The sequence below is a fragment of the Pisolithus orientalis genome, assembly GCF_024613125.1.
Source record: "Pisolithus orientalis strain OTSU chromosome Unknown F5J12scaffold_21, whole genome shotgun sequence".
Lineage (NCBI taxonomy): Eukaryota > Fungi > Basidiomycota > Agaricomycetes > Boletales > Pisolithaceae > Pisolithus > Pisolithus orientalis.
Genome location: NW_026260802.1, coordinates 492,789 through 512,463, shown reverse-complemented (window position 1 = coordinate 512,463; position 19,675 = coordinate 492,789). Strand labels below are relative to the sequence as shown.

Sequence of the window (19,675 nt, the reverse complement as noted above, 5' to 3'; positions counted from 1 at the left end):
GTGGTGTGAGTGTCTGGCTTTCCATATGCATGTGTGCTTTTCTGAGCATTTGAAATGTTTTGACTGTAAGGCCACATCACTTGTGAGACTGAACACCACCAAGGTCTGAAAAATAATGCTCAACATCAGCTGTGTGAGGGACCATTGAATGGATTGTGATGGCCATGAGCTTTAATGGACATTTTTCTGCACAGATAGGAAGTGATTTCCACCACATGAGAGCATCTGCTTCTCCACCAGCAAAGACACCAGAGCATTTATAGTACTCTTTGAGATTGTGGACAACAGAGATTACAAGAGCCTCATTCCACCTCCATTGCTTTGCAATCTTGAGTGCAGCCTCAACCATAAATTGGAAGGAACATCCATTTGCAACCTGGGAGATTGCAAGCTTCCAGCACATTGGATGAAGGAATATTGCAAGCGAGTGGATGGTTGTGCTCATTGCATGGAAATGGTGATTGAACACAGTCCATGCATGGGCCCAGAAGGAAGTGTCATCCCCATCCTCAAGGCTAAGCTTGGACACTGTCCTTGCACAGCATATAAGGGTAAGCATGCAGTCTGCAAGTGATGTGTCACATGACTTGCAGTCCCCAATAGCATCAACAAGGGGTTTGGCAGTCTTGATTAGTTGTCCAACTGCATTCCAAAATTCTGCATCATGCAACACAGTTGTGATGACATCCTTTGCAACTGGGGTAAATCCACCAATTTGGTGCTGTGCATCTGGGCAAACACAAACTAGGGTAAGTGCATTACTAGCGGGTGTGCTGTCACACACCAAAGGTGTTTGGTGAGGTGGACATGGATGTAGCTGATGAATGGAGGTGAAGACCATAGCCCTCATGCAAAGAAGGACAGCCAGCAATGTCAGCAGTCATCCCTCGCACAAGAACAAGTTGTCGGTGCCAAAGAAAAAGGAGGAGGCAGGTTAAGCGCCAATAAGGTTCTTAAGCGCCCGTGTACAGCATTCTGGTTTTCGACATATCTCCACCAGTTCTGCAGACACCGAAACCATTCCCACACTCACTTGTAGTGCTCAGCCACACGATCCTACCTTCCAAGATTGGAAAGGATTTGCGCACTCCACATGTTTCTACAGCACTCCCTCCAAAAGACACTCATTTCGCTAGTTCTTCTGATATGGCTGCCTCCACATCAGTCATTTCGCTTGTCCCCTTTGCTAGGGACCATGGCTACATATATCTACCAGGAGTTCCTACCAGCTTCCATCCCGAAGCATCCTGGTACATCCCACCCTCATCTGCCCCCTCTCAGCCCATCCAGCTTGGACAGTGTGTTCTTTGGTCGCCTCAGGTCTGTCGTTCGCTTGGAAAGGTCTTATGTGGTTGTTTCAGTCTCTCCAGTCCAAGAAGCATATGGATCCTTCCTCCCTGCCCCCTGCAATGTCTTCATACCAGTCTCATCCATCATTCTTCCAAAATTGCAACAGCTACAGTATAATCTACTGTTCTCCACTCTCCCTGATCACATCCATGATGAGTATGATGCACATCTTGCCTCCTTGTTGCAAGATACAGCAGAAGATGCTCCCCCTTCATCCTCTCTTCCAACAGAGCCTTGTTCATGAAGTTTTTATTTGCTTCACTGAGAGGATGGTCTGGGGGGGAAAGTTGCGATCCCCTATGCTCCTGTCACCCCACAGACCCCCAAAGCTTGACCCCTGTTGACATCTGACTCACCCTGTCCACTTTTGGATGTACTATATTGGCATCAGATCAGCACTGCCTCTCTGTCATCCCACTTTGGCCTGGAAGTGATCTCTTCGAGATGTGACATGCACAGCCTCCCCCTAATGTGATTCCAGTGCACTTTCCCAGTTCCTGATGTTGCTTGACTCATACTGTGACATTCTGACTGTCTTTGACTCACCTATTGCCAATACTTACCAATCTTTTGACTTTGCTTACTGGTTCTTCACTTTTTGGCTTACTTATCCTTACCAATGCTTACCAATGCTTTCCAAGACGATTACCCATTGCTTACATTCCTTACTCATCAGTTACCAATCACTTACCAAGTGTTTGCACCTTGTTTTCCATAGGCAATGCCCCTGTACTGTATATAAGTCACTGTACTTCGGTAGCAAAAAAAAAAAGAAAAGAAGACATCAGAGAGCCCCTCTTGCTCGCAATTTATCATCTCTCAGTAAATCATTCATCAGCTTCGATAGTTGAGACTTTATTAAGGGTCTAGCTATCATCTACTTTGCTTATCATCATCTATCATCCATATACTTTGCTCCAAGCCCTCCCTGAGCTCAGTACAGCTTAGGACATCAAATTAAGTCACCATCCATCCTTCTGTAGGCTGACAGCAGTCTACCCTATGGCTTTCTATCACATTCTTGCTCCCTTTTTGTCAGGAGCACCCCCAACCCTCAGCACTCATCTTTGAGTGTTGTAGCTTGCAAAAACCCTCCCAAAGAACAGGTTCTACCATCTAGGTACCGCATAGGCACACCACCACTTGCTTTCATTGTCTTTTGTGTTGGTTTTGGTTGGTTTTCACCACTGAACCTCACTTTGACTTGCAGCGCCTGTGCAGAGAGTTGAGGCTGTTAAAATGGGAATGGGACAGATGGGTGAAGTGAAGGTCCCAGTGAGTGTATTGATATACAGTTTTTCCTTAATTTGAGTTTTACTTCATATGATGTCACTCAACTGAGTCATACTAACCTTCAGGTGATTCTACTCATCCTGATGTATATTTTTGAGTTTTCTTTGTTTTTCCTTGTGCTAGGTCATCTTAAGGATGAAGAATAGTTGAGAGTGCATGTGTGTGAGTGAGGATAGTAAGTACACCACTGATCAAGATTTTTTTAGGTACATATATGTCTTCAAATTGCCTTGTAGAGGGTCTGCATCCACTGTACCAGCTGTGGTGCTGCATTACACCCCATTACCATTTTGTAAAGAGACTGCACCTTGAAGAGAATTCTTTGAGCTGCTCCACACTTGATTTATTACTCACTTGTTTGTTTGCCTGGAGTTTATCTCTGCCATCATTTGGTGGCACTTCAAGGTCCAGAGAGTTGTGTTCAAGGGTGGGGAGTGTTAGAATTTGGGGAGGTTGTTCTGTGATGTCAGGAGAGTGTCTTAGGAAAGGAGTAGGCCATGTTCAAAGGCCATGAGGGTAGGGAGCAAAGTAGGTGTGGTGAAGTCAAAGAGTTTGAGGATGAGGGTATGTGGTGAAGTTGAGGAAAGCAGTTGTGAGGAATGGGGATGTTTGTACAAGGAGGAGAGTGACTGAGGATGGTCAAATTCTAAACCACCCCTCAGATGTAGGGAACAGGATCAAGTTCCCTATGAGAAGTTGTCTTGGTCAGGAGTTTAGGGGTTGAGGAGTTTCTTTTTCTTTTTTTGTTTTGTTTTGTGTTTTTGTTTTTGTGCCTCTGGACTTAGTGATGAGCAGCCACATTGCTGACTAAGCATGTGTGCTGTGTTTGTGCAAGTTCAGTCTACTATACAAGCAATCCATGTTTGAGTCCCTCAGCAGCAGGGTGATTTAGTCTCACATTTCAGTGAGTTTTCAAGGTCGAAATTATTACTTTGTGGAGTACCCAAAGTGCCAGGAGGACTGGCAGAAGGTATAGGACAGACAGAGCTAAGTATCTCTTCCAGTTCACTTTTTTTTAATACATTTTTACTACACTTCTTTTCTCCAAAACAGAATCTCCCTCTTGGGTTGAGCACAATACTTGCCCACTGACTAATTACTATATCTAGGTTTATCAGTTACCTATTCCTACACTGCAAGCTCATGACTATGTCATTAAGCTCACCACCCTTTGTGACTTCCTCCACTCCAAAATGTCCACCACTCAGCAGCACTACCAGGGTCCAGCAGATGCCAAATGCATACCTCTGCCTGGGTTTAAGGTTGGAGAACAGGCCCATGTCAAAGCCAAGTACTTCTGCTCCACTTGTCCCTCAGAAAAACTCTCTGAAAAGTACTTAGGACCATTCACCATCTTGGCCAGGCCAGGTATGCACTCTGTCACTCTAAGGCTCCCTGACTCTATGTGCTTGATCCACCTGGTCTTCCACATCAGTAAATCACTTTGAGCTGTGGAGCTCTCCACAGTGCTCCATAATACACAGAGTCCCCTAGCTAGGTCCAGGCTAGACAGATGCACCCAACAACACTTTTTGCTATGGCTAGTTGCCTGTTACTATGGAATGGTCACATTGTCATGGAACTTTGTCCAGTATCTTACTTACTATGGATTGCTATGGAACTTTCATGCTTATATATCACTGTACAAAACTGGCCAGACTGTATTCTCCTTGGGGTGTTGTCCAGTACTCCCCACTCAATGTTTACTTTGCAAACATGTGATCACCCCACAACTAGGAACAGTTCACAGCAGGTATGACAGGAACAGGAGCATTGGCACCAATTGCATACTATGTGTAATGACAGGTATGACAGGACTAGGTATTATGATATCAATCAAGGACTGCCTGAATGTGCTGGTACCTCTCTACATTTGAATCAACCTCTTGCAGTGCAGCCCTGATATGAGGAGTCAGGCACAAGCACATCAGCCACCCCAGTACTTACCATCCTTCCTTCGCCCACTGAGAAAGCTGATTGTGCAACCTCACACTGTGATAGGGATTACAAAGGATGTCATTCAGCACCTTCATCATGCCATGGAAAATGGAATTGTAAGCCTTTCCAGAGAATTGAGGCATTGTCTTTCCTGTGCCATTCTTCACAAATCCATCCAACACACAATGATACTGTGAGAAAAGTTTGAGTTGCAGCAACTTGGGGTGTAAAATAACTCACCACAGCTGCAATGAGAGCCAGACAGGAAAGGGGAACTGAATTGTTGAAGGACTCAGGATGCTTATCCACAATTTGATAGGTCCTGGTATAGTAGAATTGTATGACAGCTTCCTTGAGGGTGGGGTGAGCAAAATTCCTGGTTTTTCCCTGATAAACCAATCCATTAGTAGTGCAGACAACAAACTGCATGAATGTACATTCTCATTGAAACTGTCTCACAGGAAAAGCAAGTTGTCAAGGAGCCTTGTGGCAGCAGTCTCTATCCATTGTACATGAACCTGTGGTGCAACATCAGAAGGAGGGATAAGGTTGAATGTGGATGGCATGGTTGCCAGTGTAACCGACTTCAATTCTGAACTCCAGGTAGATATATCACCAAGGAGCTACCAGCAGTATGTCAGTAGCTGTAACCAAAAGACAGGACTACTTACAAGGCATGCCATATCTTGCTTGTGGTCAGGCCAGTAACCTATAAAGTTAGGATAACAAGGCATGTATAAAGCAAAAATATTGTTACTCACCATCTTCAAATTGCACACCATGTTGATTCCACTCGATGATGACAGTGATGAGCACCTCTGTTATGGAGAGGTTGAGGTTGTGAGATTTTGATGGGAATGGGTTAGAAAGTGCATGTGGAGCCCTGCATTCTTGCTTAGCATCTTCAAGACAGTCCTTCATACTGCCTTGTAAAATCTCAGTTGTGAAGGCAATGGGCCCTCATCCCTTCGCTTTCTTGGAGTTATAAGGGGCTCTGGCACACTGAGATACTTCGTTGACCAAGTCATGCACAAGGGTCAGAAGATCATGATCAGGAACAGAAGGATGGCTGTTAGTGCAATGGTGGTGTTCAAGAACATTGACAACAGTGTCACATTGGGAACCCTAAAATAACAATCTGAATAAATAAAGCTAGCAGGAATGGCATTTTCATACCTCTGGCTGAGCCTTGTCCTTGGATTGTAAGCTTCACAGAGCCACATCATCATCCTCATTGCATGAGTACTGAAACTCATGGTCAGGGGGCAAGGAATTGTGGCAAATAGGATTGCTTGTCATCATTTCTTGGGAGAAGCCTAACAAAGAATGTTGAGCCAATACCATAATAACCTCTGGCACATACCAGGATGAGTTGATTGCCTAAGATTTGTTGCACCCCATCCAAATGCATTGTCCTGTTCTTTGTCAGACTCATTTCTGGAGACCTCACCAGCCTCTGCATCTGATGGGTTATTACTCAAGGACTCCAACTCCTCTTCTGAGGAGCCCTCTGATGACAGCTTCTCCAAACTCTTGTGGTGAACATCAGTGGTTGCTGAAGTTTGTCTCGATGAGAGTGAGCTATCAAGGGAGGGGTTGATACAAGAGTCAGGGATGGTAGCAGGTGGCTGGTGGGGGATAAACTGAGACTGGTAGTTGGGCTGGGGTGTTGGTGGATGAGATGTATTACTGGGAACTTGGTCTCCCTGAATTGCAGCAATATAAGGATTATTGAGCACTTGAAGGTCAGGTTCCATCACGGGAGGCATGATATGACCCAGCTGTTGAGCTGGAATACTGAAACCAAAGCAATGGGAGTCTGTGGGGCACTGATGGAAGACAGGTGTTGCTACTGCTGTTGAAGACTGAGGGACAGGATTCTGAAATGAACATTGTATATCACTATGAAAAGACACTCACCAGAGGCATATCAGCTGGGCTAGGACCATTCACAATGGGAGGCATGTAGGGTGGTGGGGCAGCATTGGACTTTGCAAGTGGTTAGCTTGATATTTGCAAATAACTAGAACTGACCTTCAGTTTTGCATTCTGGCCAGCACTGCAGCCCCCACCCTTTTTCTGCCAAGTGGGCAGAGGTGCAAGAGGATTTACAATGGAATTGTTGGGGAGATCCATCAACTTTCACAGCCATGTAGCTTGGCCTTCAAGGGCAGTACCAATCCACTCCAATTGCTTGGCCCTTCCACCTGAACCCACCCCTGCCCTTCTGCTATGATGGAGTCCTGCTGTGGCAACAGACTGAGACTCTTTGAGATCATGGGTGGGCTTCCTAGACACTTTTTTTTTGCAGGTGGAGTGCTTCTGTCAGCCTCTGGTCATTGTTTGGCTTTTTTGCTATCCTTCTTTTTTGGTGGGATTGTTCCAGATTGGGTGGACATCTGAAGGTACAAGCAGTTAAGCAGAGAACAGTATAAGATGGAAGCCTGGGGACCATGATGAAATGACATCTTGTGAATCCATATAAACATTGACAGGTTCATCATGAGATGTAAAACAAAACAATGCACAGAGATGGTTACCCACTGCAAATGAATTGAAACACTTTACATGTAATGTACAGAATGTGAACTAAACATAAAATTCATGCTAAGACTACATGCCTTTGAAGCATTTATTGGGTATAGGAGGGTTATCCATGCTCCTTACCTCTTCACAAAGGCATTTAGAAGACATAATTGCCAAAGACATAACATCCATATTGTTCTCCTGACTTGGATGCATGCTTAAATTAAGTGCTTTGTGCTGGGCGATGATCTGCTGGAATGCATTCATCATCTCTGGTGGTTTCTTGTATAGCATGCTGGCCAAGAAACAATCTAAAAGGGAGATAGTGTCAGAGAACTGCACTGCAGTTCCACTCAGCAGGGACTGCCCAAGCAATACATGCCACTCATTAGCCAGAGGGATTAGATCTTGAAAATATTGTGAGACCTCAGAATCCAGCCTTGATTTGGATGGGTCATTAAGGAATGTGAACTTGGCACATCTGGTGATTTTGAGATCTTCAGCCACCTTTTCACTCCACAAGCCAAGAAGTGTCTTTTCATGGCTGATATCTTGACACTCATGGCCAAGTGGCCCATCATAAAGGATGAGGATCCAGATGAAAATGTAGAACAGGGATTTGATATTGTCTGCAAATGTATGGTGTATAGTAGTAGGGTGATCAATGAATATGTGGGTGAGAGAGGCACTTTTCTGGATTGATGGGACATTAGTTCCACTTTTAGTGATGGCTTCCTTGAGTTGGCAAAGGATATTCACTGAAAGGAAGGGGACTGTCCCCTTTATGTACTATCAGCTTCAAGTTCCAAAATGTTTTGCATAGTACTTACTGTGCTGCCCAAGTCATATTCCCCCTGTAACATGACCCATACAGCAAATTCCCAGTCGAGGAGAAAGCCATATGACCCATTTGTGAAGCCCTTGATCATCGTATTGTTGATGCTACAATCTCGATGGAGGACACCCCTCTCAAGAGCCTGCTGTTGGACTGTTAAAGCAATTAGTATTGATTTTACAAGTGGAAGAGGATACATACTTCATAAAATATCTTGGATGCATGAAACGAGTTCCTTTTTTGTCTTGAACATTACCATTGGCCTTGCACATGGCTTCATAGCCAATCGCATGTGAGTTCTCCAAGACTTCATGCACAATCACCACTTCTCATGATGATATTGTTCAGTTTTATCAACAATGCCTGGCTCAACCTCAATGACCCAGTAGTGTTGCAACTTGGGAACTCCATCAATGTCCTGGACCAGCTTCATCATGTTGACTTTGTGCAGGGCTGTCCTCTGCTCTGACTCCTCCACCCAATAATCCTTGATGATGTAGTATTCCCCATTGTAGTGTGTGAGGTAACAAACAGTACCCCTTCCTAGAAAGCCTGTGCTTGAGAATAATACATCAAGCACCTTGTAGAAGGTCTTGTTTACTTGGATCCTCCCAATTGCTGGGATGTGTTTGGGTGATGTGGGAGTCAGGAGTGAGTTTGCACTGGGGAGGATGCCCAACTCCAAGTGAGGAGAAGGCATTGCAGGAGAGGGGAAAGGGGAGAGAGGTATCGCAAGTGCTGTGCATTTGCAGCTGTGTGCAGGATGGGGGGATATCTCTATGGTTGAATCAAAGCCAAGGGTTGAGTGGGAGCCAAATGCAATGGCACATACACAATGTATATGAAGACTTCTGCATCAGTGTGGATATTGATAGAGGGTGAGATTGCACCACCAGAGTGGTCATAAAAGTGAAGTTGAAGAAGTTCACTATCAGTAATTGATAATCCAAGGGCATAGCACCTCCAGGGCTAGTTGATGAGGGTTAGATATGCCTTAGTGTCCTTCATCTTCCCAAGGCAGGATGCTGGCTTGAAAGACTCCTTTGAGTACTTGGTGATGACTTTGGGACTTAACCATGCAATCTCATTGAGGGATACTGGGGTGTTATTGACAAGGATGAGGTTGGGCTTTCGGGAATAACCTGTAGAACCTCACAAGCTGGTTCTGCTCCAGTCTGCCATCCATTGACACTGGGGTTTGCTGGATAGACTGGGCATCATGGATTTGGTGGCAGTTCTGATAGCATTGAGAAACAGAGAAACTTGCCTTTCAAAGCAGAGCTTTTCCAATTCTACTGGCAACTCTGAGGCAAGTGGCCTGGGCTGCTTGGGAGGTGAATCAGAGCCTGGGGGTGGATGAAGCTCCCAGTTCCAGCACTTTTTATCATTGTTGTATAGGCTGTCCAGGCTGTCCTCTGACAAGCCACCCTGGTTGAAGGAGGTGGAATAGCTATGGATACATGCAGGAATTGTTTTCAGAGGGACAATCAGGGACCTGGGAGCTATGGAGGTGAATGTATCTCTGAAGGACTCAAAGATAATATTTGTAACATAACCGAGGCTCTGAGGAGAGCTAACTTGTATCTGTGGTTCACAGATGATGGTGCCCTCAAGTTCTGAAGCAGTGAACTTGTCCATAACATGAACCATGCAGCTGTGTTTGGGCAGGGGGAGAGAACTGATCAGCTTGTAGGTACCATCTATTGTTTGATATCTGTTTTTGTTTGAGTCTTTGGACATTTCTGAGGGATGTTGCCAAGTAGGGTCACATGTTTGAAAATGGTGCCACCACTCAAAATACTGATGCATTTCAACATTAACATGTAATAAGCTCTGGTATACAGTAAGGTAACATGTATGTTGACCAGATGGGAGGAGAGTCTGAACAACTTAGGGCAAAGTACATATTTTTGTCAAAGTATTTGTTGAGATAGAATTTGGTAGAATGCTCAAAGGAGTTGTATGCCATCAATTGATTATCTGCAGTTTTCCCAAAGCAAGGTATGAGACGTGTGAATGCCTGGACCTGACTGAGCAGGATGACATTGCCAAGACATTGGCCATTTGCTCTCTTTGCATGCCTAAGGATATGTAGGTGTGTCGCATCTTCAGCTGCTATGTCAAAATGTTGTACATAGACCAAAAAACAGTCTGTCCATGACCCTCTTGCCAAAAGGGCACATCAGGAGATGGAGCTGGCCAACAACATGACCTAAGATACTCTTGTGAGTGACATGGAAAAGTACTGTGGACCATGAACCTTTCAAGCCACTCTCTGGTCATTTGAAACAGGGGTCCACATTGATGATAGCTGCATCAGAGTGGCCAAGGGTCCAGGTCTTGCAAGGTGGAGAACAGAAGAGAGTCTGGGCAGGGAGGATGTCTGTGATATCATGTATTGCTGTGTTCTGCAGCCACATCTTGTACCAAACCTGCAGATTGGTAAAAGGCAGGGTTGAAGAGCTTGATCCCCAATGTTGCCCACTTATAGTGTGCACAGGGCTTGGTCCATACACCTTCTCATGATTTAGAAAATCAACAAGGGCAGCTCAGAGGTCAAGTAGTCCAAACTTCTTGGCAGCACCATCAACACTAATGCATTGCAAGGGTGGGTCATAGGAAAGGTTGATCGCCATACCATCTGCGATAAAACTATGCAAGGGGAAGGGAATGGAGTCTGGATCCTGGGTCCTGAGGCGCACAGAGATGGTGAAGTAATCAGTGATGGGCCATGCAGGACCTGGTGTCTTGGAAACTAGATTTGCCTCCTCACAATCACTGATCTCACTGTCACCACCATCAGAACTCCCATCCTCAATCTCCAAGGACTTTTCTTCTGCACGACCATGGGAGTGAGTCTTTGATTCATATAATGATGTTGCAAGTTCAAATGTCCTACATTTTTCAGTGCAATCAAGGTACTGGCAAATTTGAGGATCATAGTTATTGTTATTGCTAGTTGATGTGGGTGTCTTGATCTCCAATACATGGGCATGTTCAGTTACATTGGCAGTCCATTGGATGGTGACTGCAACACACTTCACACTTGGTATGATGCTCTGCATGAGTTCTAACTTGGGGATGTGCCAATTGTTGATGGGCTTGTTTCCCTTACCATGTCATGCACCATGATCAAGTATCGACTGCTTGTGCACATGAAACTTGTCCAGTACAGAAGATGTTATACAAAGATCATCATCGTCAATGTGGTAAGCTTGGACTCAGTATCAGAAGTCCATGAGCACATGAATAGCAGTAATAATTTTGGGAGGGGCTGCTCCAGTGATAATACTGAAAATGTAACATTGGACATCATGGTGCATGCATCCAGTCACCTGCTTCAGCTTAGCAACACCACCTTTAAAGTGACAGAACCCTGCAGTAGGCTGTAAAACTGAGAAGCAAAAGTCGATTTTGGCTTCACCAACCACATTTATGCACCACTTCATGTTGTGGTCCCAAAATTCCTTGTGCAGGTGGTGAAGGGGCTCCAGAGTTATAAAAGTGCTTGGACAAGAAAGTGGAATGTCCCTCCAAAATGGGTCACTAACTCTGCTGAGGCAAAAGCACTGTGATTTGTGAAAGAAGACTTGGATGTTTGTAGGGTGGACCTTCAATTTCACTGCTGCAAGCTGAGCCAAAGTGGTGGACATGGTTCGTGGCTCATGTCAGAATGGGTCTCCAAACTGTTTGTACATCACCATGGTGATCAGGGAAGTCTTTCCCCCAACAGCTGCAAGCATGGCAGCCTTGGGAGTGTTGGTGATATAACCTGCAATTGGCATGAAACAGTACCGCATGTGCCCCAGAGAATCTGGTAACATAATGCTGAGTTTGGCAGCTTGCTTGACAGGTTCAAGTATGATATCCAGGCATTCATGAATGAGCCTATCTTTGAGGAGGCTGCAAATATGCTTGTTCTTGTGCACAAACTTGGGGATGGGGAGGAGAGCAGTGTGGGACACTACCTCTGGGTAGCATGCGAATAGGGGGAAAGCTGTAGGGAAATCCCTAGGCTCGACCCAAGGGGTGCTGAGTAGGAAGGAGATGTATAATGCGATGGTAGAGACAGCTAGGAAGTTGAATGTAGGGTGCGGAAATTAGATCTGCAGGGCTGTGGAAAATTTGGGTATGAATTGACTTGGTTATGAAATTCTGAGTGATGATCTTGAGGTGAAGAAGTAATTCCGAGATGAGTAAGACACATGTTAGACACAGGGACACAAAGGAGGGGATGGACATGGGTGATGCAGATACACAGAGGACATGAAAGACACAGAAGATGCTGATACACAATAGCCACAGAGGGCACAGATGACTCTTTGAACACTTAGACTCACAAATACACAGATTGTGACTCCAAAAAGATGGGTGGTATTTTTCCATCGTTGAGGCAGAATTATATAGTACATGGAGAGTAAGGTACTGATCAGAGAAATGTGGGGTGGGAGAAGCAAAACTCCGAAAAATAAAGGGGATGACATGTCAGATGTCAAAGCCATACAGCAACGTGTGAAAACAAACTGTAAGGTAGCAACTGAGAAAGACAAGGGGAAAGATGGGTATCTTCTGACAGGACGAGTGTGCACTGTACTGTAGAGTGGAACATGAAGGGTAGAGGCCATAGGTAGAAAGGGGTTCTCGCATTGCAGAGAAAGGTTTGTGGGAAAGGAACGAGAGGGGTAACTGGAGTTTTTACTGATGATCTGTGTGGCTTCCCAGCTATGTGGCGAGGCGAGGGTTGAGGCGACATGACTGTGGAATTCTGGATAGACGAATGTCAGGTTGATGTTGACACAGAATTTTGGGACAATGACTGATGTGCATTACTGATGGATAGGGAAGCTCCGAAGGTTTGATGGGCGAGGTGGCACACAAGGCAATGCATGAGGCAAATGGGATAATTCTGAAGACAACAGATGTGGATGGTAATGGTGGAATTTTGGTGTTGGCATCCCTATTTCAGCCTCAGGGAGTATACTACTCCCTACACCTCCCAGGGTCTTCGAATGCTGACCATCCTTGGTCAGAGGTCATCGAGTCACAACAGAAGGGCAGTGGAGATTCAGAAGGTGATGTAAATGACAAAGGCCTGTGTTCGGTCACACAGCTTGTGTGAACAAAAACTCTGCACCCAGATAATGTGTCAGCAGCAGCCCCTCGGAACTAAAAACTTGCCCAGAAATGTCTCATCATCAGATTCACCCTTGATAATCCACCACCTCACTCTCAGATACCTGCTACCCTCACTAACTACTATGCAAGCCTACTCTGTCAACAACATGCATCCCGTGTTCAGCATGAGGGACCAGGCAGCCACAGTGCTCACAGCTGCTCTAGGGCATGTCTGGGACCTGATCGAGATGGCGCCACAGCCAGTGGAGAGGTTGGAGATGATCTACATGTGGGTGGAGGACTGGGACAAGATTTGGGTGAGTAAACCTTCCACTGCAGTGTGTCATATGTTGACAGAGTTCCACAGACCAGCATTTGCTCATGGTGGAAATACATAGATGACAACAGAATTACTGTACCGAAGGTTTGCAACGAGTGTATGTGCAACTACACCAAGGAATCTGCAATGTGCCAGAACCTGTTAGTCCCAGGAGCCATTGCCATCACTGACCTCTGATGCCCAGTGGAGCAAAGACGAGTCCACATTGACAACATCTTCGAAGACTATCAGGAGAGGGTAGAGTTGAGGGCGCAGCTTGAGGCAGAGAGGTTGACAAGGGAACCTTCTATGCGGCTACCTAAGTACAGTGACTTATATACAGTACAGGGGTGTTGCCTATGGAAAACAAGGTGCAAACACTTGGTAAGTGATTGGTAACTGATGAGTAAGGAATGTAAGCAATGGGTAATCGTCTTGGAAAGCATTGGTAAGCATTGGTAAGGATAAGTAAGCCAAAAAGCGAAGAATCAGTAAGCAAAGTCAAAAGATTGGTAAGTATTGGCAATAGGTGAGTCAAAGACAGTCAGAATGTCACAGTATGAGTCAAGCAATGTTATATTGGCATCAGATCAGTGCTGCCTCTCTGTCATCCCACTTTGGCCTAGAAGCAATCTCTTCAAGATGTGACATGCACAGCCTCCCCCTAATGCGATTCCAGTGCACTTTCCCAGTTCCTGATGTTGCTTGACTCATACTGTGACATTCTGACTGTCTTTGACTCACCTATTGCCAATACTTACCAATCTTTTGACTTTGCTTACTGATTCTTCACTTTTTGGCTTACTTATCCTTACCAATGCTTACCAATGCTTTCCAAGACGATTACCCATTGCTTACATTCCTTACTCATCAGTTACCAATCACTTACCAAGTGTTTGCACCTTGTTTTCCATAGGCAATGCCCCTGTACTGTATATAAGTCACTGTACTTAGGTAGCAAAAAAAAAAAAAAAAGACATCAGAGAGCCCCTCTTGCTCGCAATTTATCATCTCTCAGTAAATCATTCATCAGCTTCAATAGTTGAGACTTTATTAAGGGTCTAGCTATCATCTACTTCACTTATCATCATCTATCATCCATATACTTTGCTCCAAGCCCTCCCTGAGCTCAGTACAGCTTAGGACATCAAATTAAGTCACCATCCATCCTTCTGTAGGCTGACAGCAGTCTACCCTATGGCTTTCTATCACATTCTTGCTCCCTCTTTGTCAGGAGCACCCCCAACCCTCAGCACTCATCTTTGAGTGTTGTAGCTCACAAAAAACCTCCCAAAGAACAGGTTCTACCATCTAGGTACTGCATAGGCACACCACCACTTGCTTTCATTGTCTTTTGTGTTGGTTTTGGTTGGTTTTCACCACTGAACCACACTTTGACTCACAACAGTAATGATGACAACTGAAACTCTGGCAACAACTGGGCTGAAACTCCAGATCCCTGCTCACAAACCACCCCCCAGGCAAAACTCCAAACCAACTCCTGTACACCCAACACCTTGAGCAAGTCCCCCTTTGCTTTCTGACATGCCCCTACCTCCCGTACCTTGACCACTTCTGTTCCTTCCATCAGCAACCCCTGCACCTTGACCTCACCTTGAGCTAACTCCGCCACCAATGGACAATCCAGGAGACCTTGGTGATGGTGGACTTTTTTGCAGACTGACTGGATTATTGATGATCCACCTACACCTGTCATCAGTGCGCAGGACGAGTCTGAAGGTCCTCCAGTCGAAGAAACTCTGCAGATCACAAACCCAAGTGAATCAACTATGTGTGAGACTCTTGCTGAGCGCATCTGACTGTTGGAGGGTAGGGCAGATGACGAGGAGTTTGAGTTGACCCAGATCCACCAGATGCTGGGGCTGTTGGCGACACAAGTGGAGCAACAAATCAGCACAGTTCAGGGGCGATGCAAGGAGCTGAAGAGGTTGAAGGATCAGCTCAAAGATATGTAGGTACATGTACAGTAGTGTAAGTAGACTGCGGAATTTATTTGTTTTATTTTATGTTGTGAATCTTTTGGCATTTTGAACAGGATTATCGCTAAGAAGGGGGCAGGGAAAGAGAACAAATTGAGGAGAGACCAGAGATGAGTGAAATTTTTTTTTTTTTTGACTGTGAAGACAGTTTTGTTTCATACGAGATGCAGAGGGTATATATATAAAAGCAAAAGGAGAAGCAGAGAAAGAGAAGAAAGAAGAGAAGGAAAAAGATAGAGAGAAAGGTGTGCTACTCATCTGATTTGTCCAAAGGGATGCCAGCAAGTGCAGGGTCTGGTAGTGAATTGTCATCCAAGCAATCCAAGTTGCTTGTGGAAATTCCAGTCAACTGCGTGACTTCAATACAAGAGTTGTTCTGCAGGAAATAGGGGTAAAGCCGGAAGGTGGCAAAGCAGAATTTGGACACAGCTCCATCTAATTCTGCCAGGATGTACGAGCCTCCTTTGGTATGCCAAACAACAATCATGGGGCTCATGTAGTGTGGTTTGGTCTTGTGATCTAGTTCTTGCTTGATATGTGAATTCTGCACAAGGATGAGTGAGCCAGGTTCAAAGTCGAAGTCTTGGATGGTGTGCACAAAACGAGTGACAAAGTCTTTGACTGACGTGAAGTGGGATCTCAGAATGAGATCATGGATTCGAGTGAGGTCTTCTGGATGTTTCTGGAGTTGGCGGGCGTGATGGGCGATGAGTTCTGACATCGAGTAAAATTCTGCCTCAAAAGGGGCCAAGAATATCGCTTTGACAATGTCAAAAGGGAGTCTAGGTTTGACGCCATGAGCCATATAAAACGGAGAAAACCCAGTTGCCTTGTGAATTGTAACCCTCTCTGCCCAGAACACTGCAGGAGCCACTTCCAGCCACTTTGATGCTTCTCCTCCACAACTCTTTACCAATGCCTCCCTCACATCGAAATGCCGATGCTCAACAACTCCATTAGCTTGTGAGTTATAGGGTGAGATTCGTATGTGGTGAATTCCAAAGGTTTTGGAAAGCCAATCAAGAGCGAGGATGTAGGGACCACCATTTTCTGTGACAATTTCCACAACTGCACCCCAGCAGCACAAGATCTGTTTGAAGATGAATTTTCCAATGGACTTGCCAGTCTCCACACGAAGCATAGCCCACTCTGGGTAACTAGTGAGTGAACAGTGAGCTTGGGTGACATAGCAAAATCCATTCAACTTCAGCATTAAGAACGTGTCCATGTATGCTTTGAAGAATAGGGGCTTGTGGATGGCAACGACTGGTGGAATATGAATGCGATCCAGATGGCATATTTGGCATTCATGACACGACTTGATGTACCAGTGGATGTCCTTCTCTAGCATAGGCCACCAGAAATGAGTCAGCAAACGCATGCAGGTTGAGAAGATACCCTTGTGCCCTAGTTTGTCATGAGCCTGACAAAGAATCCCAAGGTGCTTGTGAAGGGCGACTACGAGTTGGTGACATCCTTGAGGCTCTTTCCTCCACAGCTCTCCTCCTTTGACAAAATACTGAGAGGGGAGACACACCAGGCTTTCCAACTCCCCTTCCTCCAATCCTTCTGGCGTCTTCTTTGTCTCCAAAAATTCCTTTACCACTTTCAGCCTCTCCTCTCTCTGGATCACTTTCTCTGAGTGCAGAATTTCTGTCTCATAGACACTCAACGAGGTTTGTTCAGAGGAGTAGATGCCTAGACTCTGTGACAAGACCAAAGGTGAGTCTGACAAGGTACTCAAAATTTCTGAAGGGTAAGGCTGGGACTCAAAATGGGCCTCCCTACAGTTCAAGAGCTCTACAGCAAAGGCTCCACACTCATCTATCCAGTCCTCATAGTCCTCTTCCCCATTCTCATCTTCTGCTGCTTTTGGTCTCCTTGAAAGACCATCTGGCACCACATGCTTGTGTGCAGGGACATGTATGAGCTCGAAGTTGAATAAAAGAATTCCCACAATCCAGCAGTTGATGGTAGTGTTGGGCTGTAAGTCAGGATTGTTAATCATCCCCTTTATATATCGTGTGTCAACCTCGACAACTAAATTCCACACACTGAAAATGTGAAGTCTGACATCGTGTAAAGCGCAGAAAAGACCAAAGAGCTCCAATTTGGCTTGGCTATAATGGCATTCACGGTTGTTGAGAGTTATTGAGCCAAACCTTGCAGGATAGCATTTTTCATCCTCCCCCTCCTGCATGAGGAGGTATCCTATAGCAATATTCAAGGTGTTGACCGCCAGAATGACCTTCCTATTGGAGATGTAGTCGATAGTGCATAGCGCAGGGGATGAGACAATAGCTTGGTGAAGATAATCCATGGCTTCTCTGTGTTCATTGTGGAATTCGAAGGAGACATCTTTTTTGGTCAGCTCAATGAGGGGTTGTGCATGCTTAGTGAAATCCTTGATAAAGATCCTGCAATACGAGCAAAGACCTAAAAATCTGCACACTTCGGTGACATTAGTGCAGTAGGGCCAATCTTTAATTTTCTGGACTTTAGCCTCATCCGGAATTCTCCCCTCAAACAACACCTTATGCCCGACCACTATGATAGATGGTGCAGCAATGATGCATTTCTTTGCTGAGATGGTAGCTCCTGCATGACACAGACGATGTAAGACACAGTTGACACTCTGCAGATGTTCCCAGATGAAGCATCTGATCCCGGAGTTTTGTGCCATCATCTGGTAAGTACTGTCGGAATTTTGGTAATGAGATTTGGGGCCTTTGATCAGGCAATTGTTGATGAATGGGATGGTAACTTCCAGAATTTCATCCTTTAATATCCAACAGACATCTCCATGGAAAATTTGGACAGCATTTGTATAGCCCATAGGTAGTTTGGTGAGTCGAAGGGTACCAATAGGGGTTTGGAAGGTAGTTAGATCATGGTATTTGTTGTGGATGGTGTGATGATCATATCTGACCATGAGATCTAAAATTCCATAGATGGAGTGGCAGGCAAAAGCTTCTGCAATTGAGTCGACAAAAGGGGGAACAGCTGAATCTTGTATAGATGTGGCATTCAGAGGTTGTAAGTCATGAACAAGGTGCAGGGATTTTCCATCCTTCTTGACTATGCAGAACCACTTCGAGTGATAGGACAAAGTAGAAGGTTCATAGACACCTGCAGAAATCTTTTCTTTGATTATGCCAATGATGTCATGAAAAATGGCTGGAGGTATGGGGATATTCCACTCAACCCAGGGTTTGTGGGCTAGCGTGGGTATCTTCAGCGGTGGAAACATATCTTCTCGGAAGGTTCCTCTTTCTGAGGCATCCCAAGCGAAGGCGGTCTCATGTGTCTTGACCAGCCATTGCACCAGATTTAACTCCATGGGCCAGAGGAACTTTGAAGGGTCCAGATCAAGCTTGTCAGCCCTTTCCTGGGTGAACCTGGAACCTGGCATGAATGGAGGAGGATGAGTAGGTAATACAGGTAAGTCCATGAGAGGATCTCCAGCCTCCCAATGCTCTAGCCAGAATTCCACAGGCATCAACGTCGGTACCAGCCTGACCTTCTTCGCTACAGGTTTGTATTTTAAGATATGAAGGACGGGATCAAACTGGTAAGTAGAATGTAAGGCTGAAAATGTCAGTGGTGAAACAGTAGTGCTAGTAGAAAATAAGAAAGGGTCATTTGAAGAAATGGAACTAGAATCAAATGGGTCAATTGGGGGTGTACTGTTGTTTTGTAAGCCATAGAGCAATGCTGCAGTGGAATTTTGGGTAGTATCTGTAGAGAAAAGAGAAACTGGGTTCAAAGGTAACAAGGGAGAATCAGAAATGTAGAGCAAGCACATGGAGAAAACATTATCATGGCCTCCTCATGATCTAAACGAGTCATTGACTGTTACTAAAAACCCTGCTCAGGTTGTTTCATGTGGTGACGCATCTCCTTGTGTGCAGAGTAGTCTTCTTTGTCATTGGAATTTATGAACTGTGGAAGAGGCTGTAGTCTGTTTCGAGGGCACATCAGAATTAATACCTGTCTTCCTGTGTTAGGGTCACGAATCTCTAGGGACTGTTCCCCATTGGGGAAATCTCATAGGACACTGGTGAGCAGACAGAAGAAGGGTCACCCGAGAAGTAGATCAAATGGAGTGTGATCAATGACCTGGATTTGGAGGTGCGCTTCAATATTCCCTATGCACAAGGACACGTTCTCTATGACACCTAGAGTACTTTCTTTGGATTGGTTAGCAGCTTCGAGAGTCATGCTCATGTCAGAATGAAGAGGAGCCCCTAAGGCCTCCCATAGTTCACGACACAAGGCTACCACCTGACAACCACTGTC

At 45.2% G+C, this 19,675-nt stretch overlaps 3 protein-coding genes across 3 annotated transcripts; all 3 read right to left on the bottom strand.

Moving 5' to 3' along the window:
- Window positions 1-85: 85 nt before the first annotated feature.
- F5J12DRAFT_708269 (uncharacterized protein) lies at window positions 86-664 on the bottom strand (the record flags this gene model as incomplete). The annotated part of the gene is made up of 1 exon (XM_051740601.1): window positions 86-664. A coding segment is annotated over one exon (579 nt), but the record flags the coding sequence as incomplete, so codon positions are not given.
- A 3,811-nt stretch (window positions 665-4,475) lies between these two features.
- Window positions 4,476-8,036, bottom strand: F5J12DRAFT_948084 (uncharacterized protein; the record flags this gene model as incomplete). The annotated part of the gene is made up of 11 exons (XM_051749769.1): window positions 4,476-4,542; window positions 4,591-4,772; window positions 4,822-4,968; window positions 5,100-5,204; window positions 5,253-5,290; window positions 5,343-5,507; window positions 5,945-6,446; window positions 6,502-6,570; window positions 6,616-6,660; window positions 7,249-7,887; window positions 7,938-8,036. The coding sequence occupies 11 exons, from the start codon at window positions 8,034-8,036 to the stop codon at window positions 4,476-4,478; spliced, it is 2,058 nt and encodes a 685-aa protein (XP_051598642.1).
- A 2,455-nt stretch (window positions 8,037-10,491) lies between these two features.
- Window positions 10,492-11,007, bottom strand: F5J12DRAFT_783904 (uncharacterized protein; the record flags this gene model as incomplete). Its single annotated transcript, XM_051742939.1, has 1 exon — window positions 10,492-11,007. The coding sequence occupies one exon, from the start codon at window positions 11,005-11,007 to the stop codon at window positions 10,492-10,494; it is 516 nt and encodes a 171-aa protein (XP_051598641.1).
- Window positions 11,008-19,675: the final 8,668 nt, after the last annotated feature.